Below are 26,373 nucleotides of genomic sequence, written 5' to 3'. Positions count from 1 at the left end.
CTGGGCGCGCGATCTTGTTGCTGTCCGTCGGCATTAAAAGTGTCGGCCCAGACAAAAATTATGATTAGTATATTTTGTTAAGAAATGTTACAGCTTTCATTTGGTACATGGCTGATGTTCGGCCAATACTTGGTATGAGTCCTGGAGTCGTTTTAATATAATGCAAGTTTTTGAAATATGTACTTTATTTGAATTTAAATAATTTAAAGAATACTATTAATAAATACCATTTTTTTTGTTAAATACAAAACGTCATATTTTGCGTTTAGGACCTTGTAGTTGGATTTTTATATTTCAGTTTTAAACTGAGAAATAAAATGGTTTTTTCAGGTCCTTTAATGGGCGGGTGAAGCTATTGCCTGCAAGTAAAACAGGGCGCGAGATCTTGTTGCTGTCCGTCGGCATTAAAAGTGTCGGCCCAGACAAAAATTCTGAAAAGTATATTTTGTTAAGAAATGTTACAGCTTTCATTTGGTACATGGCTGATGTTCGGCCAATACTTAGTATGAGTCCTGGAGTCGTTCTTATATAATGCAAGTTTTTGAAATATGTACTTTTTTTGAATTTAAATAATTTTAAGAATACTATTAATAAATACTATTTTTTTGTTAAATACAAAGCGTCATATCTTGGGTTTATGACTTTGTAGTTAGATTTATATATTTCAGTTTTAAATGGAGAAATAAAATGGTTTTTTTCAGGGCCTGTATTGGGCGGGTAAATCTATTGCCTGCAAGGAAAACTGGGCGCGCGATCCTGTTGCTGTCCGTCGGCATTAAAAGTGTCGGCCCAGACAAAAATTCTGAAAACTATTATTTTTTAAGAAATGTTACAGCTTTCATTTGTTACATGGCTGATATTCGGCCAATACTTGGTATGAGTCCTGGAGTTGTTATAATATAATACCATATTTTGAAATATATATCATATTTGACTTTTAAATAATTTTAACATTACGTATAAAAATTCACTTTTTTTTTTATATTATTAACTAGCCTTACGTTTTGCCTTTATGACTTCGTAGTTGTATTTTGGCTTACATTTTGTCTATTTTATGTTTGGGTAAATGTTTTTGAAACGCGAAAACTGTCATGGCCGCAATGTATGTGTGCGTCTGTTGCTGTTGCTGTCCAAATGCATAATTTTGACTCCGGTGCCTTAACCAGGGTTGGCGTTGTGTTTAGCAAAATGTAGATCTATTTCAGATTTTTTTCATTACCATAAGGGAAGTTAATTGGAAAGCGATATGCTGCGGTGACAAGCTAGATTAAAAGCGGTTTTCAGTTTTATCAGTGTCGTACTAGGAATGGCTTGTTTTTTGAATAATAGACAAAATACAACGGTTAGCATTCCAAATATTAAAAATGATAGTTTCACTTTGTATGAAATTCTGGTTAAAATTGGTGATGCCGCTTGGACTGTGCAGCATCGGTATAGTGACTTTGTCGAGTTACATGATAAACTTGTCTCAGATCACGGAGTAAATAAGGATATATTACCGCCGAAGAAAGTAATAGGGAACATGGATCCAGCATTTATTGAACGAAGAAGAGTTTGTTTGGAATCATATTTGCGAAATATATTAAATTTACTGCAACAAGCCATGCCGAGAGAGCTAGCACTTTTTTTAAACTTTCATTTGTATGATATTCTTTATTTGTTACAAGATATGGCTCTACGATTCTTCCATGAAGGTGATGCACTCCTTCATATTTGTAAGAATTTTACTTTTTCTCCATTACAGGTAATAACTGAATTTACAGCTTAACAGTAATAATGTAGTATATGCCTATAATAGAGAGTTGCAGTAAAATATAATTTTAAATGATTCAGTTTTTTTTTATGGTAGCCTTCAAAAATTCTTTGGCTAATGGTATTTGGAAATGTCAGTTTTATGTGTTGATTTACCTTACTGAAAAAAAAGCTCCAAACTCCAAACATGTTACTTGGTATAAAACCAATTAGGCTTGCAGGTGTTAACTCTAAAAAGTAGCACAAATTTACAATAGGAAAAATAAAACACCTCTAGTCACAAATTCAGTATGTACTTCCAATTAAAAATTTTCTCTAAGATTGACAATTTTGTCCCATTTGAATCTTAACTTAAAGTATACCCTGCTTAAGGTTTGAACATAGTCTTCTTGTAAAAGCCTTACTCAACTTTTTTAATTAGGGGACTGCATTTTTTTTACACTGTAAAACTCTTGAATTTTTCTCCATAGTGCACTCCATGTAAAATGAACTATTTCAGTTATTTTTCTGTGCTCTGTTTTCTGTCTTGTAGTTGTCCAAAAAGTCAACCTGTTTTTTCTCTTTGCTTATTCTTTGCGAATATTCACTTAAGTGGTAAGATATTGCGACTTCTTTTGCATTCACCCCCCCACCTGCCCCCCTTACTCATTCAAGTTCTTTACTTTTTATTTCAACGACATTGTATGTCATTTTAAACAAGTTTTTTTGTCAATTGAAATGTAAGTAAATATGTAGAGTAGCGGTATTTGCGAAAAAAATGTTAAAAATCCGAAAATACATTTATTATATGCTCTTTCACTTCATCTTTTCATTAAACCCGGCGGAGATAAGAAATTCCAAATACTTTAGGAGATATCAAATTTTTTAATTTTCATAGTTGGGCGATATTTGTTAAAAAAGAAATTAAAAATTACGAAAATACTTTTGTTCTATGCTCTTTAACTTCCTCTTTTCATTAAACCCGGCTGAGATAAGAAATTCCAAATACTTTAGGAGATATTGAATTTTTTAATTTTCATCACAATACCTGTGCATTCATGTGGCCTTAACCATTGTTTCTTGTTTACAAGTATGACATTTTTTTTTCTCGGTGCATTCACCATTGTTTACCCGCCTCTAACTTAGGTGAGTTTTTAACGTTTCAAATGTTAACAAATAAAACATTATTTGGATATTGTTGCGCAACTAATAAGTAAAAAAAAATATGTGAGTTCTTACTGTTCATCCTTTGTCCCGGTTTGTTAGGTCAGATCAGTTACATTATAAATACTTTAAAACGAAACAACCATTAAAATTAATTCATATTATTTTTAATGTCCGCTTAGTTTGAAAGTATTTATAATGTAACTGACCTGACCTAATAGACCATTTTATTTAATTAGTCATTCACGAACACACGGCAAAATAAAAAAATTGCGGCGGCCAAATGATAGCACGTCTTGTATTGCAAAATAAAAACGGCGATATCTCCTAAAGTATTTGGAATTTCTTATCTCCGCCGGGTTTAATGAAAAGAGGAAGTGAAAGAGCATATAAGAAAAGTATTTTCGGATTTTTAACTTTTTTTTTTTCCGCAAATACTGCTACTCTACATATTTACCGAAATGTGTCACAATGTTGTATACGTGTCCATGCAGTAGCACACCCAATAACTTACGTGATTAAATACCAACGGCGATCATGTAACTCTTACTTTCCAGACAGCCGTGCATGACTAACCCCCTTTCATTCTTGATGCGCACATCACGTGACCACTCTGTGACATTGGGGTCTGTGCAGATGCTTTTCTTGTCACTTTATAGAAACTGAATTTGTGATTGTTTTAATTTGAGTTCCTACATCATTTAGGTATTTAAATTATGTAAAGATAAATGAAAATGATTTCTTGGACATTCTAGTAGTTTAATAATTTTTTAGAATGTATAAGGGAATTTAAAAAAAAAAACAGTTTACAGGTGTAGGTAGATTTTGAAGTACCTATTTATTCTGGAAATAATTTGAAAAACTTCTATAAACTTCTGGAACATTTTAAGAACATAATGTACATAAAATCCTATAAATGTTCTCCAATATTTCAAAATAATTTACTAAACCTTTTTCTCATATGCCATGCAGCGAAAATATTGAGACTATTTTTAAACCAATATATCTAAAATTGAATAACTTTAAACAATTTTCATATTATATGCCAAAGAAGGTAGGTAATTATTTAATTGTTTTAACCTTCAAACACTTTTTTATCCCTTGCATTAATAATGTGGTCTTTTAAAAATTTGCTTCGTACCAAGGTTTAAGATAATATTAAGATGGTTTAAAATAAATTTGATTGAATTGATACTAAGAAATTTGGAATTTTTTTTATTTAAACTTTTTTTTACAGTAATAATTTTTTTAATCTAAAATTGTCGGCCAAAGTTTTAGATGAAGATTAGGATTTATATAATAAATTATAATGGATTTGAAAGTAAATCTATTAATAGAGTAAAAAAAATTTTTACTTTCAAACCTTTGTGTCCACCTCTTTCTGTAATGGTTGGTTAGATAAAAATTTATTGAACAATAGTTTTAGTCAGTTTTTAGAAAGTTAAACAAAAATGGATTTGGTAGTGTAAATGGTGGAGGAGGTTTATTTATTTTCTTATTTCAATACCAGGTTTTTTCAACCCCTTGTAAAATTGGTTTGTTTTATCAAAAATTGTTGCAGACAAAGGTTTCAGATAAAAATTGTAAGATTTACAAACAATTTGAATGGATTTGATAGTGTGCTAATAAGGGAGTTATGAATTTTTTTGTCATTCAATCAATGTTTATTCCACCCCTTGCAGTCATTATAGATTACTAAAAAAAAATTTTTCATGCAAAGTTGTAGATAATAAAGGTTTTACAATAAATTAGAACAAATTTGAATGCTTATATGGTATGGAAATTATGAATATTTAAAAACTTTACCCTTGTATTTTTCAACCCCTTGCAGCGTTTCTTCTTTCTTATCAAAAATAGATGAAAATATAAGATTTACAAACATTTTGAATGGTTGTTGTATAAAAAAATGTTTATAGACAAAAGTTTTTGGTATTACTCCTACGAGTTACAGTATGTTCAAACTATGTATGATGTTCTCCATATTACCTATAGAAGTTAAAACAATATTTCTGATTTTCAAAAAAACCTTACCCATTTTTATTCCTTTGGTCGGAAATTACCCATTAACGAACTCAACAAAGATGTTTCACAATTAGATTTTATGTATTTGTTGGGAAGAGATTTGTAAAAAATTGCAGCAGTTATTGTGTCCATAAAATTGTGATATATACACACATATACATATATATATATGTGTGTGTGTATGTGTTTGTATTAACTTTTGAGTTGACAATGGTTTAGGGTGTATGGACCATGAAAAGAACAACTATAAAAATTTTCCGGATTCACACCGTAGTAATGGCTACAATTGTTAGAATTTCTTCAAAATCTACTTAAAATGGTAATTTTAAGAACTAATATTTTTTTTTTGTTAACCTTAAAAGTACAGATGTTTTATTCTTCTTCATGTGCCATCTCCTCCAGAAAGGTTGGCAACCATCATGGTTATCCGGGCTAGAACCCAGCCATGACGATTTTCCTGAGGATATCAGCGAGGATCTTTAATGCAGTGGCTTCCTGTTGACTTCTGCATCAAGTAGTTTGTTCTCCCCCCAAGGACAAGAGGGTGCCCTGTAGCTCTGCCAAGAAGCTGCTGGTACTTGGCAGAAGGAGACTCCTTATCCCGGGAGTCACGGCTGGCCGACTGCGGTGTCACAGGCTCAGGGCGTTGGGATCGCCACGTTCCTTCTTTTTTAGCATTGCCAGAATACCTGGGTTATACTTAACCTTAGAGTAATGAATTGGGTTTGGAGATAAAAATAATATTTTACATGCTTTTGCATGAAATGACTTGTCGCAACGGAATGTCCAAGGTTTAATCTGCCTCAGAATCACTTTAACTATTCAGAGCTGCTTCTAAAGTAACATATCCCACAGTATTATGTTAGTATTTTGGAGTCATTTAAACATAGTGTGCAAGTATTCCTTCACCGTGAGTTGGTGTTGATTCAGCATTTTAATACTACGCATGGCATACACTCATCCCCATTTAGCATCAATTATCATTTACATTTAGCACATGCATGAGTTTGTTTAGTGTTATGTTAACTTGGAGGTGATGATTCAGCATTGCTTGTCGAGAGGTTTATTATAACCACTGAGATTGTTTCCTCATCATTTTGCTCCTAGAGCAGGTAATGCAGGCACCAGCATTGCAGTGTTTATGTATCCGAGTGTAAATATTGGATTTTGTTCCAGGCTTTTAAATTCATACTACATAAACATCACTAATGTGTTCAAGTGAGTTGTCAGAAAACATTTTTTACCTGGCTCCAGATGCACTGCCAATGAGCTAATATAGACGTTTTATGTGTAAAAATGCCATCCACGCTCATACGTCTGTTACGTGCATAGGTACATGACAATGGTTATTTAAATTGTTAAATACAGAATCCATTGAAAGTTATTTTTAATGCAGTATTTTACATTGACTGTAATTCAGTAACAGAGCAACTTAGAGCAGCGAGGTGGGTGATGGCCTGATGGGCATGTAGAGGAGAAAGGAAGGGCAGGAGGGGGAAATGCATAGTCCGATTGAGATGATTGGGTTAGGGTGGTAAGCATTACATGGGCGGAGAAGGGTGGAAAGGCTAGTCAGACTGTTTAAGGTTATAAAGGGAGAAGGATGACTGGTGGCAGCTGGGAAATAGGGTACATAGAGGTGGTTATAAAGAGTCCAGAGATCACGGGTCCAGAGAGAGAACAGAAAGAGGTAGGAACTTTTCCTTGGGTGGACAGGGAGGGAGTGGAATGGGCTGGATGCAGGAATGCTATGTGTGAGAGATGCAAGGGATCTGCACAGGGTTTGGAAAAATGGTACCTATTTTCAGTAAATTCCACGCCACTGAAAAAACTTTGTTTTTACCGGAAAATATTGGTTTTTATTGGCTTCAATTGAAAAATACTGGCTTTTATTGGAAAAATTTGGTTGGTATTGAAAGAACCGTATTCAAGGATTGTTTTCTTTTACTTAGGTATTATTAAAAATTAAATAAACTAGTATTTATTTTTTATATTATTTGTTAAATTTATGCAAAACAGGTTTATGTTAAAAATAATAAATTATCATTTTAAAAATCTAATGTTACTCTATGAAAAAAAATTTACACACATGCAGAAATGGTATGGTAGCCTAGTAATTTCTATGTTACTCTGGAAATTTAATTTTTATACTTGCAAGTGGTCACACTGGACAGAATGTAACAATAGAGTAACAATTTAACACATTACCTCAATGTTGTTCGAATGTTTGCTTACTGTGGTGTAATGTGCAGTGTGTTATACATGAATTAATTAATTTACTGTAAAAATGAGTTCTAAAATTCGACCAGGAATTGGTGGGAGGAATACTTTGAAAGTATAACAATTTGTGAAGATGGAAAGCAGTTAGACAAACAAAGGTGCAAGAAATGCAAGACATTCGTTGGTTCAAAAGCTCCTAGGATGATAGCTCATTGGCATGCATGTTCCAAGAGTGGAAATGAAAAACAAATACATATACCTGATAATGACTGTAATGTGTATGCAGATGCTGAGGACATGGACTTAACCTTCGATTCAGTTAGGCTTAGTAGTGCTAGTAGTGCAAGTGTGTCAATTAATGACAAACCCATTTGTCTTACTAACTCTCTTTCAAAATCTTCCATTTTAATAGTGATAACCAGAATATGCATGCTCTTCCTTCAAAAAATTTAGTAGTTCTGTCTGCACCAGCAACATCTGTTATGCCTATTTCCAGCTCACAGAAGTGTCCAAGCTCCAGTGGACTGCAGTCGCAGACATCAGTGTCATCGGCCGGCACATTAAAAAAGTTTCAACAACCAATTACTACTTTTGCAGTAAGAACTTCAGCATATAAGAACTTCAGCATTTAAGAAGATGATAATCGACAAGTCTATTGCCCAGTTATTTTTTTGCATGCAACATACCATTTAATGTTGTACAGCATGGTGCATTTATGGATAAAGGAATTGAAACCTGGTTTTGAACCACCAAACAGAAAGCAACTAGCTGGATCGCTTCTTAATTCAATGCATGAACAACTGAACCAAGAAACGTCTCTTGAACTATCCAGTCAGTCAGTTACTTTGATGCAAGATGGGTGGAGCAATCTACACAACAACCCAGTAATAGCCATTGTTTTTTCGAATGGTAGCAAGTCCTATTTTCTATCTGCAATTAATGCTGGCACAAATGCTAAGACTAGACAATATTGTTTGGAACTAGCTAAAGATGCAATTACTGAGGCACATGAAAAGTTTGGATGTAAAGTTAACAAGTTTTGTTTCCGATAACGAAGCAAAGATAAAACTCATGAGAAAGAATCTTTAAGATGAATTTAAGGAAGATTACTTTGTATTGTATGATTGCATGTCATACAATCTGAATTTACTGGTCGAGGAAATATTCAAAAGGTTACTCCAGTTGTGAAGCATGTTACAGAAACTCGAAAATACTTTCGGAATCATCACCGTCCAGCAGCATGGCTAAAGGAAGCTGAAAATTCATGCAAACCTCAGCTTCCTGGGGAAACTAGTTGGAACAGCCAAATTGTTTGCCTTGAAACTTTCATCAGAAATACACCATGTATGTTAAAAATCTGTGCAGAGCACGAAGATGACATTGAAGAAAACATTGTAAGAATTGTTAACAATGTTGCAATCTACAAAGAAGTGAAAACTTTATGTGCCCAGCTTAAATATATTTCTACAGCTTTGGAAAGTTGTCAAGCAGAAAATTGCAACATTGCAAATGGCTTGGCAACTTCGTTCTCTCTTTGTGAGGATCCTGCATTGACACCATATCAGTATATCATTTTAAAGTGGTTTAATGAAGCTGTAACTCCAGCTCATTATCTAGCATGCCTCATGCATCCTGGCCGCTCAAATTTGCCAATGTTATCACCTGGCAACAACGAAAAAGCCAGTGTGTTCGCTGTATCTCTTAATCCAGATTTTTTAAGTTACATAATTTGTTTTGAAGCAGAGTCCAATCCTATTCTAAAATCTTTTTTCTCAGCTAATATAAGAGCAATGGACCCTCTTATATGGTGGGAAGCAATGCAAAAGAATAAAGATATCGACAATAAATTCACATCTTTCATAGTTCACCTGTTGAGTGACCTGCAAGCTCAGCCTCTTTTGAAAGGGTATATTCAAACTTTTCATTTATTCACAGCAAACTTTGAAATAGGCTTGGCCTGACTGCTGCCAGCATATTGGTGACATGTTATAAAAACATAAACCACAGCTACAAAAAAAAAGTGAAGGGATTAGAAGTACCCATTTCGAGTGATAGTTGTTTTTAAACTTTTTATAGTTTAGATACTATTTTTGACCACCAAGTAAATTTTGTATTTTTTTTTTTTTTTTCCATATTGATGAACTGTAAGTATGAAGGCATTGCTACTGCAAGAACTATGTTGTGTGAATTATTGTGCAAAAGCCAAGTCATTAGAGACTGCTAGAACATATTTTTTTTTGTCAGGAAACCTAGAGCGCCCGTGATCCAACCAGAATGCATCAGGATACCACAACTGTATGGGGGTGACAGAGGTAGCTTGTGCTGCAGTGAGACTAGACGTAACTGCAAAATGTGCTGAAAACACTCCCTGTAAGCTGCAGCATTTCATTGCATTATTAACGAAACTTTCCATTTTCTACATTAACAGTGCTGTAGAAAGCAATTAGAAGCCCTGCAAAAATTACTTTCACTTTGTTTAGCTTACATTAAGGAAGAAATGAGGTATTAAATTGATCCTGGCAGCGAGACAATGTCTGATTCACCTTGTCTGAGCTGACAAAGGATTAAAATAAGACATATTAAATACTATAGCTAAACTAATTCATTTTACATACAATTATGAAGCATTTATAGTGGATGAAGATGAACATTGTGTCCTAGCAATATCTTAACATCACTAATTGGTTATGGATAAATGGTTGTAACTGGTGTGAAATCTGCATTAGAGAAATTGCCTGCTGCTCTGTGTAACAATGTAACCAGAAATCCAATCGACATGCTATCAAAATCCTTTTGGTTAGCCAATGACAACCTATTGTCAGTCTATGACAATGCACAGATTAAGAACTCTGCTAAAGGTGTCATATTCTTTCGGAACAGACATTGTATTTCTGATGAAGGAATGGCTTTGTTTTACCCACTAACTTTTAGCTTTAAAGAATAATAATCAAACTTGTATCCTCTCTTATGGTGCAGTGTTACCGTAAATCGACAAAAAAATAATACGTTAAATGTAAATGTTTGCATGAATGAAAATTGTGAATATTTTGGTTGTTGTGTTTGCTAACACATTGCCATCGTGTGGCTAGGTCGTGGGTTTGATCCCCACACCACTCATTTTGAGCATAGAGTTGGTATCCAGTTGGTTTGAAGCTCGCTATGATTGAGGTGCTGTCACCTGAAGCCTCTGTGCACAACAGAGTTATGTAAAGCCCAATCAAGAGAACAAACATAAGTCATATCTGCCAACTTGTACGATTTTCCCGTAATTTGTACGGAAAATAATTCATATTACGATTGTAGGGAAATTCGGTACATCTTACGATTTTTGTCTGTTCAAAAATGCAGTGTATTATTTTCAATATTTTAGTGCCCATATAAATATACCGTTTGAGCAGCATTTGTTATTGTTTAACAACATGGCTTCCGCGATCATATGAGAATAATGGAGTCGGAGAAAAATCGTTCCGAAAAGAAAGTAATTTTTGTAAGTTTCGTTGGTACACAGCAGGCTGGATGGCAACTGATCTTGCTAATCTTTTGTGGGGAAGAGTCATGAAAGTAATTTTTGGGAGTTTTGTTGGTACACAGCAGGTTGGCTGGAGATGTTTATGTACGAGTGCGGTAAATATTTTATAAGTAAGTGCTTGTACGAAACGTAAGATAATATGATTTCATAATGGCTACGAGTAGAAAAAAAACAATATGGACAGGTGTTTCGGTCATCTTACTCAGAATTATTTCCTTTCATTACTAAGAGTGAAAAAGGCTCTAATTTTGCGTTTTGTGGTGTTTGTCGTTGCTACATTAATGTTTCCCATGGTGGCAAGAACGATATTTCCTATCACGTCAAGAGCTTGAAACATGCAAATAACGCGAAGCTTGCAGAAGAAAACAGAAAAATCAGTAGTTTCTTTTCCGTGAACTGTAACAGTGACAGTAATGTGATTAGGGCGGAATGCTATTTTACAAGCTTTTTAGTGGAACATAACCTTCCATTCATCGTCGCCGACCACGCCGGGCATTTGTTTCGAAAAATGTTCCCAGGGTCTGATATCGCAAAAATATACAGCTGTGGGCGCACTAAAACTTAAGCAATAGTAAAAGAAATGGCTTCCAATACTACTACTTAAGTAGTAAAGTGCTTGCAAAGTGGCCCATATACACTAGCTACTGATGGAAGCAATGACACAAGTAATAAGTTATATCCTCTCGTGGTAACTTATTACAACCCTGACTGCAGGTTAGTAACTAGTTGTGTTTTGGCTATACCTTCATTGGAAGGTGCACTGGTAAAAATATTGGGCAGTTATTGCTATCAGAACTTGAAAGTATGAATGTGCCAATTCATAATTGTATAGGTTTTGGCTGTGATAATGCAGCAGTTATGGTTGGAGTTAAAAATTGTGTTATTTCTGTATTAAAAGAAAAGCAAAGGGAAGAAACTAAAGGACTTATGATAAAGGCCTATCTCGGTAAGAAAAAAAAAATATATATATATATACATTAACTTGTGTACATGTGTATTAAATCATTTATTTTGCATTCAAGCTGTTAAGTTTTAATAAATTACAGTAAATTTTTATTTAACTTTCGTATTTTGGGTAGAGATGTGTTATTATCAATGCAAAATAAACACGTGTTTTCCGGATCACATATTTTAAACATCACGTATGATTTACGCTATAGATTTGTTAATTTGGAAATCTTATTGCTTGCACTCCTAACAAGTTGGCAGTTATGCTGAGTGTGTGAGAACAAGATGAAAGGTGGTGTTGTATTTGTGCATGGAATGTATGTCTTTACATGTATGTTCATACATTGAGAGAACTATTTATAATACTTGTGAAGTACAAATATAAACATAAAATGAACTACTTGTGCAAATTGATAGCTTCAGTTCGATATATTTAATAAATTTTTATTTTAAATGCTGAAAATACTATATTAGAATAATTATTACAAAAGTAGTTTTGTCCCAATGTGTAATGTATTTGGTTGTTTTAGCTGCATGCGATCAGCGAGCGCCTGAAACAGCCGTGCCCACCGCTGGAGATCCTGGATAAGAGGATGGACTTCAGTCACGTGATGGACTTCTGCTCCCATCTGACCAGCGTGACCATCAGCGGCAGCAGCGCCTCGGTCGGCACCAGCAATATCGTGCCAAACAAGCTTCCCTTCGAGCTCTCCGTGTTCAGAGCGATCGAGAGGCTTACTTTCATCAACGTGTCGCTGGCAAGCGTCTACAGCGTGGGAAGTACGCGTGACTCTGTCAAGTGCTTAGCGGTGCACGCGTCCGGCCTGAAGAGCATCGCCAGCGTGCTTCTGTGCGACGTCATACACAAGGACGTCCTCTACTCCGGGGAGAGGCATGCTTGGAAGAAGGTGTCGGAGGCAGATTTCAGCAACAACGAGCTGGAGCAGATAGACGAGGCCGTGAAGCTGATGCCCAACATGGAGCGGCTGGTCCTGAACAACAACCGCATAAGCACAGTGGACAACCTGACGCTGCTTCCTCGCCTGGTCCACCTCGGGCTCTCTGCAAACAGCTTCTCCGCGGTGGAGGAGCTGCACACGAGGCTGGGCCACGTGGTGATGCTGGACCTGTCCCAGAACAGCATCTCCTCGCTGCGGGGCTTCTCCAAGCTGTACTCGCTGGAGAGCCTGGACGTGGGCTGCAACCGGCTGGACGAGGTGGCAGAGGTGAGGCACCTGGGCGGCCTACCGTGTCTCGAGAGCCTCGTGCTGCTGGGCAACCCGCTGGCCATCGTGGTGGACTACCGCGTCAGGGTGCTGGAGTACTTCGGCAGCCGGGCAGCCGAGATCTGCCTGGACAACGACAAGCCCACGCAGAAGGAGCTGGACACAGTTGCCGTGCTGCAAGCCCTCAGGATTGTGAAGGAGGGCCGGACCCCCATGCTGGGGCCGTAGGCTCCCCCCTTCCCCTCCTTGCGTGTTTCCTAACAGCCTGGCGGCGCTCTCACGAGCGGCACTTACCAAAGAGAATGCAAACTGTGTGCTTACCGAAAACTAAATAATATTTTTAAAATACTGTAACCCTTTGATACTGTGTAAAATAGTAATATATATATATTTTTACTAAAAGGATACCAATTAAATTATAAATGCAAACATATAACTATTTACAGTTTTGAATTAAAATTTTGTAAAGTGTGAGTTTACATATGTATATTATCTGTTCACTGTTTGTGTGATATGTAATTACTACACCTCATGTGGTGGCTGAAAGACTCGAACTCAAAAAATATTTTTTGTGTAGGCATGATTGAGTGATGATTGTTAAAGATCTGTGATCACTTTTTTTGTTATTAATTATGTATGTATATGCACATTTTTGAGACAGGTGATTGGCACTTTTGAAGCAATTTTCATTTTTGTAAAATACATGAATGCCAACTCCTGAATTATGAATTACTGTTGAGATCACTTTGCCGTGGATTTGAATAACACTTGATACAAAATAATGAAAAGTAAGAAACGTAGCCTGTTCAGTGTGTTTGTAGATATCAGAGATATTTTTACAGGTCTGCAATTAATTCCCTGCCTACCCCATCTCAAACCACTTTTTCTTATTTTAAATTATAAACATTATTTTACCGAGGGGGAGGGGGGGGGGTTTCGAATCGGCATATGTGTTCATATCTTGGGCCCCACCACGTGGATGGGCACGTGGACCCGGCTACCGACTCTGTCCCAGGGCCGTGACGTGACCCATGTGGAGCTAGGCTCGACTTCCCCCTGCTAGCACTCACCGGCCTGCTCTCAGCGGCGGGCACGCTATGTTACTGCTCGTGGTGTCTTAGGCGCCCCACACACCTCCGTCTCTGTGCTGGGAAACTCGTGGTTGAGAAATAAGTGCGAGTCTAGTGAACATTGAGTCTTATTGGCGCCGACACGTTGACTCAAGATGCACACAGAAAACAGCACATAGTCCATGTTTCTTGCTGACCAGGACACTGCGTGCCCCGGCTCCGAAAGTATAAGTCCACCGATTAATTTAAAAATGCTCTGGGGAGCTCTAATTAATTAAGTTAAACAGCCGCCGGGGTAGGCCTCAAAGGTTGATTAAAAAAGATTTAAAAAATATTTACGATGGCAGATGTTAATGGATCGGTTACAAGCAAAAGTTGAAGTTGACGAGGTGCTGAGGTGTGTCCTACCCCGCACGGTGAAAGGAAGAAAGTGCTCCGGACCCCGGGTGTCATGGCCGCGGGAAGTGCTGTACTTACTGTTAGTACATTAATATTAAAGACTGTTAAACATAACTATTAAAACCTTTTAAAAATTGCAAGTTAATTAAGATTTAAGGATTACATATTACAGATATTTAAGAATTACATTATTTAAAAAAACATACAGTCTCCACTGCTCCAGTTAGGGTGGGCGCCGAAAGGGTTCGCGCAGTGCGACCGGACACACGTGCACACGCAATTGGCGGGAGGTTTTAAACAGAAGGTGTCAGTGGGAGGAGAGAGGGTCGGGAGTGGCGTGAGGCACATCAGGCTTAGGGAGGGCATAGCCCTGGTTCCACCTCAATGCCCACCCCCCTCCCCCGAAGGAGACCGATGTGACTACTACGTCTTTCTCGTCGTCCTCGGCAGCCTCTTGCTGCTGTCGGCTCGTCTCCTGTATTGTGCAACACCGGGGCGGTGCTGCCACCTGGTGCGGTCGGAAGTTGTAGCGTGGTGCGGGGATGGGTGCCTCGTCCCCTACCGCCCACCGCGTAGCTTTCGTGGCATCTGTGGCGGGTTCCGGCGGCTCTTCGATGGTCATGCAGAGAGTGGCATCTGTCAGAGACAGGTGTAGGGGCCATCGGGGTTCGTATTAATCGAGTGTCTCCGGGCATGATGGTGTGTCATCCGGTTCCCGGATTATCGGGGTGGGGTTGGGGTGTGTGCCAGATTTCCCCCCCTGACGGCCTCGTCAAACCCGTGGAAAGGCGTCATTTCGTCCTCCGTCTCTGAAAACAGTTGTCAGGGGAGAGTGGTGTGGGTGTTTGGTACAGGGCACCTCTCCTCGGTTTCCGGAAACCCCTGAAATTCCCCTTCCGTTTCTTCTGTCGGGGTCGAAGTAGCTGGCTGTGCAGTTTGCCTGGGCTCCTCGGGTGTTGGCGTGCTGGGTTCGTCACCTGCCTCGTCCGGTTCCTCATCTGCTACCTGGATGGCGTCTCGATGATACCTTGCAGCTCGTCCTGACGGGAGTTTCACTACTACGGTCGTGGTGCTTATGGTCCTAATCACTGGCATCTGTCCAATCCATTTGGGCGCTAGTCCGGCGCAGTAATACCGGTTTTTCGCCGACAATGGGTGCAGGCATCCGTAGACCAGCTGGCCGGGTGTCAGAGGAGGTGGGGGCCGTGTTGTGATTGGTGTGATCTGAGCCTGGTACGTGGTTTGGTGTTTCTGGGCGGTTTTGTGGTCTCTCCAGCGTGCTCTTCCGGGGTTCGGTCGGCAGTTCCCGGGTTTCTCTCGTCGACACAGTACTGGCCCGGCAGTGAGAGGTTGCGCCCTTGCACTAGCTAGCCAGGGTGTCTCCCGTGGCTGCATTGGCCCGGCGGTGTATACAGAACATTATGTCGGTCACGTGGGTGTCGCACTGGGAGTGGTCCTCTGATTTGTGGAGATGGAGTTGTGCTTTGATTTCTTGGTTGCGCCGCTCTGTCGGATTTTCTCTTGGGTGATATTCTGGTGTCGTGTGTGCAAACACTAGCTACTTCTCGTAGAGCTTTGCCCATCGCCGGCCCGAAAACTGCGCAGCATTATCTGACAATAGTACCTGGGGGTATTCCCACAGTGGGAAAAACTCTGTCTCGAGTGTATGCGCGATGGTTTCCGCCCGGGCGTTGGACAGGGGTAGGCTTCCACCCACGGCATGAAGCCATCCATCACTACCAGTAGAAGTCTTTCCCCTCGGGGAGCGGGGGTATGGCCCCATCAAGTCCAATGCTACTGTGTGAAACGGTTCCTGGGTTGTCGTGGCAGCTGCTGTTCCTTCCCGTGGGCACAGTGCTTTGTGTCGTTGGCAGTTACAGCAGCGTCACACGCTGTTACGCACGTACTGGTTAAGCCCAGGCCAGTAGAATGCTTCACGAATGGCTCTAGTGGTCTCGTCCGTGCCGGGGTGTCCGGCAAGCCGTTTCTTGTGCAGCATGCGGAACACCTGGCTTCGAGTCTCGCGTGGTGTGAATGTCCGCCACGGGTGTTCGCTTCCTGCAGGGTGTGCCTGCAAATGCCCGTCCACGACTCGGTAGGCCTCGCACGGGCCCTCCGCGCAGCTACGTTTTAGTTTCTGCAACTGGTCATCTGTCCTTTGTACTGCGCACACGAACTCGTCGATTTCCCCCCCCTGGCGGGTGTGTCGGCGTGTCGTCCCTGACAACAGCTCAGATGGTCGCGTCGTGACCGTGTGCGCCCGGTTCGTTCGCTGGTGGGTGCTAACAGTTCATCCCAGGAGGCATTATCGCGGGCTTCGACCGTGTCGTCTGGGTTGCGGGACATCTCGTCGGCGAGTTCGTTACTCTTGCCGGGCATGTGCTCTACTGTAAAGTCTAGGGACTGCAACAGTATGGCCCAGCGTGTCAACTTTTAACAGCGGCCCTGCATTGTCGCTAACCACTTAAGGCACTGATTATCGGTGCGCAACAGGATGTGTTGACCCTCCAGATGCGGCCTGTAGTGTCGTAGCGCCCACACTATCCCGAGGCATTCATGTTCGTTAATGCTATAGTGTCGCTCGACTTCCCCAAATTTCGCACTCTCGTATTCTACGATGCGGGGCTCGCCTCCGTCGCCGATTTGAAACAAAAAGGCGCCGATGCCCTCTTGACTGATGTCAGTTTGGACGATGACCTGTTTGTTCGGGTCGAGGTGGGCTAATAGATGGCATTCACGGAACATATTCTTTAGTTCGTTAAAGGCAAGCTTCGCGGCGTTCGTCCACTTAAAGGGCTGTTTCGGTGACAGTAGTCCCATGAGGGGCGCGGCCAAGAGTGAGAAGCCAGGTATAAATGCCCTGAGCCAGTTGGCCAGCCCTAGGAAGCGCTGCAGCTGTTTGCAGGTGCGGGCCGAAGTTTGTTTACAATCACTTCCAGCTGTTTTTCCGTCGGGCGTTTCCCCTCCATGTTGAATAAGAGCCCCAGGAAGACAATCTCGGTGGTGCCTAGGTGACATTTGGCTGTGTTGCACGTAAGTCAGTGGGTGGCAAGTCGCTCTAGTACGAGCGCCAGGTGACTGGCATGCTCTTCCCAGGTCTGGGACCTGATAATTATGTCGTCTAAGTACACCGCTGTAAACGTTCCTCCATAATTATCTAGATCACAGGTCATCATTGTTTGAAATGTGGCGGGCACGTCTTGCAAGCCAAAAGGCATGCGCAGAATTGAAAGCGCCGCCCATCCGGAATGGTGAAGGCGGTTTTCGGTCGGTCTGTGGGTCTGATTGGCACTTGCCAGTAGCCTGATTTTAAGTCCAATGACGAGAATATTTTAGCGTCTCCAAGTCCAGCTATCGTGTCAGCGATGTTCAACAGGGGTGGCGGGGCATTAATGGTGATCTTGTGATGCCGTCCCCACTAACTCCACTGGTTTTTACGATATGGTTCGTGATCTCAGGGTAGGTTCGGCCTCGTGGCTAGAGGTAGGGGTTAATGTAGTAGGGCCTCCAGAGCTGTTATGGCCACTCGGGACGCCTGAAGAAGAACACAAAATTACTGATTGATGCCTGATGAATTTATTACGGCACAGCCCTATACATAGTGCTGCCCGTCCTGGCCGTAACGGTTGTCCCGAATTGAATAGTCACACGCGCAGCCAATTCCTCAGTGGTGGCTCACTATTTTACTATGCGTGAAGGTCCTACTCTTGCACATGATGTGGTGGTTACAGAATAAACCCTAACATGACATATTATACCATGACGAATAAAACACTTCACTATTACACTTTACATATTACACTCGGCTAATGACACGTAGGCCCGTAACTCTGGTAACTCTACCTGACTCTTAGACTTGTCCCAGATATTGACTCGTTATTAAGTTTGGTTGCATGGCAAGTTGCGGAGGTTACATAATAAACCCTAATATGACATACTATACCCTGACTAATAAAACACTTCACGATTACACATTACGTATTACTCTGAACGCTCATCTTGGAGCACTGAATTATTTAAGTGAAATACCACATGGTAGGTCGAGGCCGACCAGAGAACTGTACGAAAAGATTGCGAAGATTATAACTATTGAAACTACATATCAGTGAAAAAACAAATTGCTGGTCCCGTGTTGCGCGGAAGCTGCCGGCCTCTCCGAGCTCCTGAAGGACACGGCCACTCTGACCACGCGCGACCCCCCTCCCCGCCGGCCATCCCGCGGAAACGTGTGATTTTCGCGGGAACCTTAACCGGCCAGGTTCGGGACCAGGCACACAGTGAAACATAATTTTTGAGAGGACTAAAATATTAAATGATGAAAATAATGTCTAATAAAAACCTGTGGAAAATATACATATTTACATTTGTTGTAGTTCGGCGGAGGGATATGCCACACCAGGCTGGATTCTTCCGCCGGCGTAGCACTTGTTGCCTGGCGTTCGCCTCGTTGCACGATCTACACTTTTGTGCGCACACCAGCGCGTTCAGTGCACGCGCCTTTGCGAGACGTTGATGAGGCATAGCAGTCTATGCGACATAGAGGAGCATTGGCAGACGGCGTCACTTGTTCAGCGGTTTAAAGTTAACACAGAACCGCAATGTGCCATCCTTTGCTCTGCCAAGACTATTTGCGAGTTATACGGACTTTCACTCAGCTCAATAATGCTGTCCTGCAACATCTCGTGCACTTGGGTGAGGATAGTCTGTTTGCCCACATGACCGTAGCTTCCAGGAGGGACGAGGAATAGGATGGCGTGTTCTATCACTGTGGTGCGTTTAAGTGGGTCAGCAGTGGCAAACACTTTACTCTGGTGGTCGAACACTCTTTGCAGCATTTCTTGGTGACAGGGGGGCACATCATGTAGAAACTCGTCGAGACTGACCTTGTGATCCAGAGGTGGCATTGGGTGTCTAAAGCTATGGAGGGTGCGTCGGCCCTGGACGCCCACGTGTAGACGCCTCGACCGCATCTCGATGCTGGCGTCCTGGTCACAGGGCCGGCGCCTCCATATAGGCGAACTAAGCAACCGTCTAGGGCGCCAAGTAGCTGGGGGCGGCGCAGCACGACACACAACAGCTGATATAATATGTTTAACGATTATTGAAACTAGAAGAAAATTTATTTTTGTAACAGTTTCGAATGTTTATATTGATATAAGTAATTATTTGATGTCCACTGTGACCTTTTTATAATTTGTAATAAGTAAAAAAGTAAAGTTGAGAGTGATTTGGGTGGCTTTGAATAGCAATATGCTTGAAAGACGATGAGGGTAGTAATTCGAGCAGGAAGCGGCGCCGGAAAGCAAGGACGGGGAAAACTATGAACTCTTGTTGCTTATTTTACTCATTTATCGGGGTAGGGCCGTTGTCTACCCCTCCTCCTCCGCCGGCCACCGCTTTGCCGCTGCTGTTAGTTGCCGGCCTCTCTGGGACATGTCCCTGGGGTCGGCCGCTAACGGCCGACGAATCCAGGGGGTACCGGTTACCTGCTTTGCAGCAGCAGGTGCCGGCTCTTCCTAGCGGCAAGGTTGTGCCCCTGCTGATGGCGATGGACACCCAGTGGAGTGAGGATAATTTTGAAAAAAAGGCTAAATAATTTCTTTTTTAACAAAGTAATATTGATGTGTTGACTACATTATTCCAATATCCAATATGCTATTTACGTTACCTGTGGCTGGTAACATACTAGGCACAAATAATTTTTAATACGTGTAAAGAACTACACGGTCATGGTGGCGGGTTGGTTTCAACTGCCTCCCCTTCTGTGATAGGGGGAGTTACGTGTCTGGTTTAAAAAATTTTTTTAACTCGTTGACTGTTGTAACACATAGGATGTTATTTTTGTCTGGAAAACACATTGACATCCCTCTGCTTTAGGTCCCTGATTTCCTGTTTGCGTAATTGTCCTGTTTTGCCCGTGTAGCTCTCGTCGGTGAGGAGTGAGTTCAGGCCAACGTGGCCGGGACCGGAAATACGGGACCTGGCGGGAATTTTAAGTGGGAAGGAAGAACGGTAGGCAGCTCCAAGGATAACTCGGTGATGTCCGTTTCCACGAGCCCCTTTTATTTTCGCATAGAGAACCTGCCGCAGCCTGGCTGGCACGTCGCGGAATGAGCGCCCTCCCCGCCGCGACCCGGACTCCCGGAAATAAGTCTCGTCTTTAGAATACGTCCCGACACGAACAGGGGAGGTAATCCCGTGACTATGGTATCGGTTATGATTGTTCTGTAATGATGCACAGCGCGTGCACGGTCCGTCACGTAAGAGAAATAAGGCCCTATGAGTATTCGTACTGACTGAGAGGTTCGGCGGTCCGTAGATGCGCGTACACGGCCTATTACGTTTGGCTGGTGAAGTCCCGGAAAAACTCGCAAAACTGAATACGGCCAGCGATACAACGAATGCAGCTCAGCTGCAGAGACGACCTGTGACGTTTCACTGTCAGCGAACTGCGATATGAGAAAACACACCTCACGAGCAGCGCGGAGCGGAGCGCACGTCTGCTCTCTATCGCGTCCAGAACACCACTTCACTCCTCCGCCCGCTAGTGGACCGAGGCCCGTGGGCCGCGGAGGAGGGGAGGGGAAATCGGCCGGTGTGGGAGAGGCCCGCCCCGCGACGCGCCAGGCTGCGATTACATTACTAGCATGGCATAAGTACTTGAGAAAAATCACAGAATTATTAACACAACATAACGAGTAGTTAATTAAAAAGCGAATTTACACATGAATTAATTAGTTACGAATAAATGACAAGCGAAGTATTTACACAGTGTTTCAGACGTGAGAGTTTTGTTACGTTACAAAATATACACAATTGTTGAGGCTCGTGACCATTTAAAACATAATAAGCATAACTATTTACAACACAAAAAGAAGCCCACTGGCATGCTAGGGCGCACAAGGGTGCGTCTTTGCTCGCCGCACTTCACCGTCGGTGCACTAGTATTGCAAGGGAGGACGTTGACGGGGCATAACGGCTTGAAGGAGCTGAGGAGACACTTGGGTCGACGTCAACATGTAATATTTAATCTAATTTCTAGCAATGCGCTACTCGTAAGATATATTAAAACTGATGATAGAAAAATAAACATACATAATTTTTTTATTCTTAAAAGAAACTTTACGTAAACGAGACTATCGCAAAAGAAGAAAATATTACAAGTTACTTTTGCCTGACAATAATCAAATGGCAGGTACAGGTAACTCTGTTAATAAAACACACAACTTCCTGCCACTTAACTGGAGTAAAAAAAAAATTGTTAAACATAATATTTAATTTTTAATTTTAAATACTATTTAATAATTAACTGAAATAATGCATATACACGAAATATTTTAAGTGTGGAAAACAAGCATTTTAACTTGGGAGAAATTACATTTGTATACAGGTTCCTACACGTAATATTTTAAGTGTGGGGAAATAAAAATTTTAGCTTGGGAGAAATTACATTTGTATACAGATACACATAATATTTTAAGTGTGGAAAACAATAGTATTTTAACTTGGGAGAAATTAAATACATTTGTATACAGGTACCTACACGTTATATTTTAAGTGTGGGGATATAAATATTTTAAGTGTGAAAAAAGTATTTTAACTTGAGGTAAATCTAAATAATATTAATTGAAAGACTATACAGCTCTCTGCTATACGCTGCGCCGAGCGCTGGCACTAGCTACGCGGGAGGCCGTCTGGGTTATTATTAAATCAGGAGGGGGAACGCTGTCACCACGTGTCTGCGAGGCTTTCGCGCGATACAGCCTTAGCAATATATAAAAATTTAATATAATGACTATAAGAGTGAAAACTCTATATATACACAAGACATTCCTTTCAAAAAAATTCTTTTAGTTACGGTATGAATAATGACAACAGTGTTTGTGATGTAATAAGAATACTTCTAATAAAATGGGTGTTACATTATAAAGAATATTACTTTTTTTTTAGTAATTGCCACTGTATATTTAATAACTGTGAAAAAAACAATATAAATATACCACTACAAGAGAACATATGTCGTTATCACATTAAAAAAACTGTGTTTGAATTCGCCGACTAGTAATAAATATAGGTACCTAAAGTATTTTTATTAACACATAAATAATTCTATAAGCATAGGTTATGCCTATAGCTTTTTCATTATAGTGGTATCCAAGATGGCAGACATGCTACATAACAAATTAAGCATAATATGATTATACTGGTCTAGTATTAAAAAAAACATGGCTGCCCTGGAGTGTGTTTTTAATTTGGCATCTAGTACTATAAAAAAATAAACATGGCTGCCCTATAATGTGTGTTTTGAATTTGGTGCCTACTTCTATAGTCTTAGAGTAGTGGCAGCCGAAATAATTTTATTTTATATTCAAACTTGAAAAAACCAATGAATTTATTTGGAAAAAAGATGGCTGCCTGGTATGCTGTGCTACAAGATGGCAGCCTGGTATCCTGTACTACAAGATGACAGCTTACAGCAATCGATTGTCATTTATAAAATTAATTTATTTTCAAAGTTGGCCGTTCTGGATACATCCTAGCAGCCGAAATTATTTTTTTCCAATGTTGACGAAAAAAATAAACATGGCGGCCGCATAGCAGCCGACAATATATTTTAAATTTCCCACATAGTACTATATAAAATAAACATGGCGGACTACATACGTTTTTAAATCTTCCACAACACAAAACAAATTTTTATAAGCATATATACATCATCTGAAATTATTATTTCCAAGATGGCCTCGTGGCCATGTGGTAGCATTGCGGACTACTAATCCAAAGGTTGACGGATCGAATCCCCGCCGTCGCGTTACCTCCCATTTTTGTACTTGTAAAAATGTATGCGGCGTGCGACACTTGCGCTCCCAAGCTTCTTATATTATAACCAAGATGCTTTCGCCCGAGCAGATGACCCTCCACTTTACATCAATAACCACCTGAGGATTACCTCCACATGCCCCCCAGCCATGCCCCACCCTCCTGCCACACCCACCTGGACACGTGGTGCCATACCCACCTGTTTGATTGTTTACTGTGGCCCAGAACCTGTGTGTTTTCCCCCTACTTATGACTTGGCATGTCGTCCAGAAAAACTGCAAATGTTATGAAGGGTTTATCGGGATAGATTTCTTTACTTTACACCGAGCAACTATAGATGTCACAAAACAGAGTCTGACATTAGGAAACAACTTGTACTCCCTGAGTCAGTGTTCTGATGGGTAGACAGTACACATAAAGTACTGTTATTTGGGCTTGATCAACCCATCTGGTCCAGTGTTACTTACGCCATCCCCAGTACATCTAGCAGCTGCCGAGAAATTACCACCAGGTACAGGAAAACTGGTCCGTAGTTTGGTCCCGATCCGTAATATTCGTAGTGGAGATAACTGTGCTTATTAGTAGAACCTGTTCCGACTTGCGAGGTGTTGAATAATCAGCATTGATATGTGGCTAGAAGCATTACCACAGTTAACGCCCGGCAAGGAAAGGTAGAAGCGTTAGTGAATATAGTGAACATCAGTCGTGCCAAGATAGAAATGTCTCAATGTAGGTACCCAGATAGCAGTAGCCGAGCTGCTAAATGAAGAAGCCATGATGTCTTGTTCCTGTGATACAGACGATTCCATCGTCAGAGAAGGCATGAATCAGTCGAAGTTTCCGCGAGATTGGAAGTATGTGGACGAGTTATCGCTCACGAAGAATAAGTAGATTTTTCAAGCAAGTTAAGTCATTTGCCAGGAGAAAATGCAGACATTGTAAAGTCAGTATTACAGAAGTACCAACATGTATTTCGAGAGAGAATTTGCCAGCAACCCCATTGGTGCAGCACTGTATTAACATGGGAAACTACAAACATATTTCTTTGAAACCGTACTGTGTACCCTTTCAATAGCAACAGTTAGTGCAGGACATGGTAGAAGAATAGTTACAGTCTATTGTTATTGTTAAGAAGAAATCGGAAACCGGCGTAGTTAAATATAGGTTCTGCGTCGATTACAGTTTTCTGAACTCCCTGACGACCCCAGATTTGCACCCGTTACCCAACATAGTGGAGACCCTAGATAATATAGGACAGTGCACAATTTTCTCAGTGGTGGATCTCACCAGTGGATATCACCAGATAGAGGTGCATCCTGATGATCAAGTCAAGACCTCTTTCATTACGACAACAGGTGTGTACAAATACGTCCGATTGTAGTATGGATTGGTTAATGGGCCTGCTACATTCCAGAAGCTCATGGACAGTGTACTACGAGGCTTGACACCTTCACAGTGCATGGTGTACATTGACGATGTGATAATCTTTAGTAAATACATGAAACAACACGTGGAATGCCTTGACTCAGTTTTGGATAAATTAGACCGAGCCAATCTGTCACTGTCTCTAGATAAATGCTGTTTCGCAGTAACAGAAGTTAGATATTTAGGTCATGTGATAAGTTCCTCAGGGGTGAGACCAGACCCGAAACTTGTAGAGGCAGTACAGTTTTATCCCTGTCCTACCAATGAGAAGGATCTACAGAGTTTCCTAGGTTCATGCCATTATTACCGGCGATTCATGAAGAATTTTGCTGTTATAGCGAAACCTCTGACCAGTTTGCTTAAAAAGGGTGTGAAGTTTACCTGGACACCAGATTGTGAACAGTCTTTCACAGTCCTGAAGCAGATGCTCGTATCATCCCCAGTTCTTGTCTACCCTGATTTTAGTAAGCCCTTCTTATGACCACCGATGCAAGTCAATTCGCCATTGGTAGTATCTTGTCACAGATGGTAGATGAGGAAAAACACCCCGTGGCCTATGCATCTCGACAACTAAACAGAGCCGAGATGAACTACTCAGTTACGGAAAAAGAGCTGTTAGCTGTCATCTGGAGTGTTAAGCATTTTGTTGTTATTTGGTTGGAAGCGAATTCACAATAGTAATGGACCATGCTGCACTTACTTGGAAGCTAGGTCTTAAGGACCCTAGTGGCAGACTGATGAGGTGGTCTCTACAGCTAAGTGAGTATAATTACAAAGTACAGCATCGCCCAGGTAGGAAACATGGTAATGCAGGCTGTATGAGCCGGCGAGTGCGCAATGTGTCGATGCTAGTGCTAAAGAAAGTATGGCAGTCGAAGAACTAAAAGATGAGGAGTGCCAGATATACAGGCAGCATCCTAAATTTGTCGAACAAAATGTTCTCCTATATTGAGAGACCCATTTGGGGTTAAGGTTAGTTGCCCCGAAGTCTCAACAAAACAAAATCTTACAAGAATGTCATGATTCCATGTACGTAGGTGTCCCTGAGCAACCCTGTTTTAAAGAAGAACCAAGTGAAGAAATTTTAACAAGCATGGATAGTCCGGTATCCAGTCATTGAGGTGTATTCGCCAGTGACTCTCAAGCTGCATCTGCCTTTTCGTTCTATCACCGTTCACGTAAAATGCGTGAAGCCGTACGCAGGTACTGCCGTTCCTCCTTTGGCGTCAGCCGACCACGACTCTCTGAGAGGAAGACCCAGGAAACAGCCTCCAGCAGCTCCCGCAAGCAAGAAGTTACAACTTCTCGCTGCAGACCCAGTTGACGTGCCACGGCTATGCCGAGCAACAATGAAGGTGCCCTCCCGTAAGCCACCACCATCACCGGTGAGACCTCCTATCCCTTACAACTTGCGAAGACGTCAGTGAGATGTCACTGTGGTGTGCTGTGCTGTGTAACGCCTTTTGTTTTGTGTTAGCAGTGGAAATCCAAGTGCGCCAGTCTGATGTAGGTATTGTGTTCCAACATCATAGCGAAGTAATTGTGTCAGGCAGTGAGTACCTAGTTGTAGTTAATTTTAATATTAAATTTCTGCTTTATCGCAGGAGTGTAAGTTTTTAGGCAACATGTTAGACTTAGTTTACGGTACACACCAAAATGATTCATGGAGAAATGATAGTGGTTATGACAATAATTTCCAGCTTGCGTTGTCCTAGCTGCGTAGTGCTTATGGTTATTTCAAAGCCGAAGTTGATAGCTTCATCTATTTGCTTCCAGAGGACAACCCTTTACTCAGGAAGAAAAGAGGATTATTTGACCT

General features: G+C 41.0%; 1 protein-coding gene across 2 annotated transcripts; it reads left to right on the top strand.

Annotated features, from left to right (window-relative positions):
* Positions 1-1,080: 1,080 nt before the first annotated feature.
* Positions 1,081-13,569, top strand: LOC134543511 (nischarin). Of its 2 annotated transcripts, none has more exons than XM_063388371.1 (2): positions 1,081-1,744; positions 12,145-13,569. In XM_063388371.1, exons 1-2 carry the CDS (start codon positions 1,307-1,309, stop codon positions 13,066-13,068), a joined length of 1,362 nt encoding a protein of 453 aa, XP_063244441.1. In that variant the 5' UTR covers positions 1,081-1,306; the 3' UTR covers positions 13,069-13,569. The 2 variants fall into 2 exon arrangements, with proteins under 2 accessions (XP_063244441.1, XP_063244444.1); XM_063388374.1 differs by having other exon boundaries at positions 1,135-1,715.
* Positions 13,570-26,373: the final 12,804 nt, after the last annotated feature.

This window comes from Bacillus rossius, chromosome 1, assembly GCF_032445375.1.
Source record: "Bacillus rossius redtenbacheri isolate Brsri chromosome 1, Brsri_v3, whole genome shotgun sequence".
In the NCBI taxonomy this organism is placed as follows: domain Eukaryota; kingdom Metazoa; phylum Arthropoda; class Insecta; order Phasmatodea; family Bacillidae; genus Bacillus; species Bacillus rossius.
The sequence above is the reverse complement of the archived record's forward strand: the minus strand, read 5'-3'. Positions and strand labels throughout refer to the sequence as shown.

Coding starts and splice junctions, on each gene's coding strand:
- LOC134543511 (XM_063388371.1), top strand. CDS start 1,307: ATGGCTTGTTTTTTGAATAATAGACAAAATACAACGGTTAGCATTCCA. Junction 1,745..12,144: donor TTACTTTTTCTCCATTACAG/GTAATAACTGAA, acceptor TGGTTGTTTTAG/CTGCATGCGATCAGCGAGCG.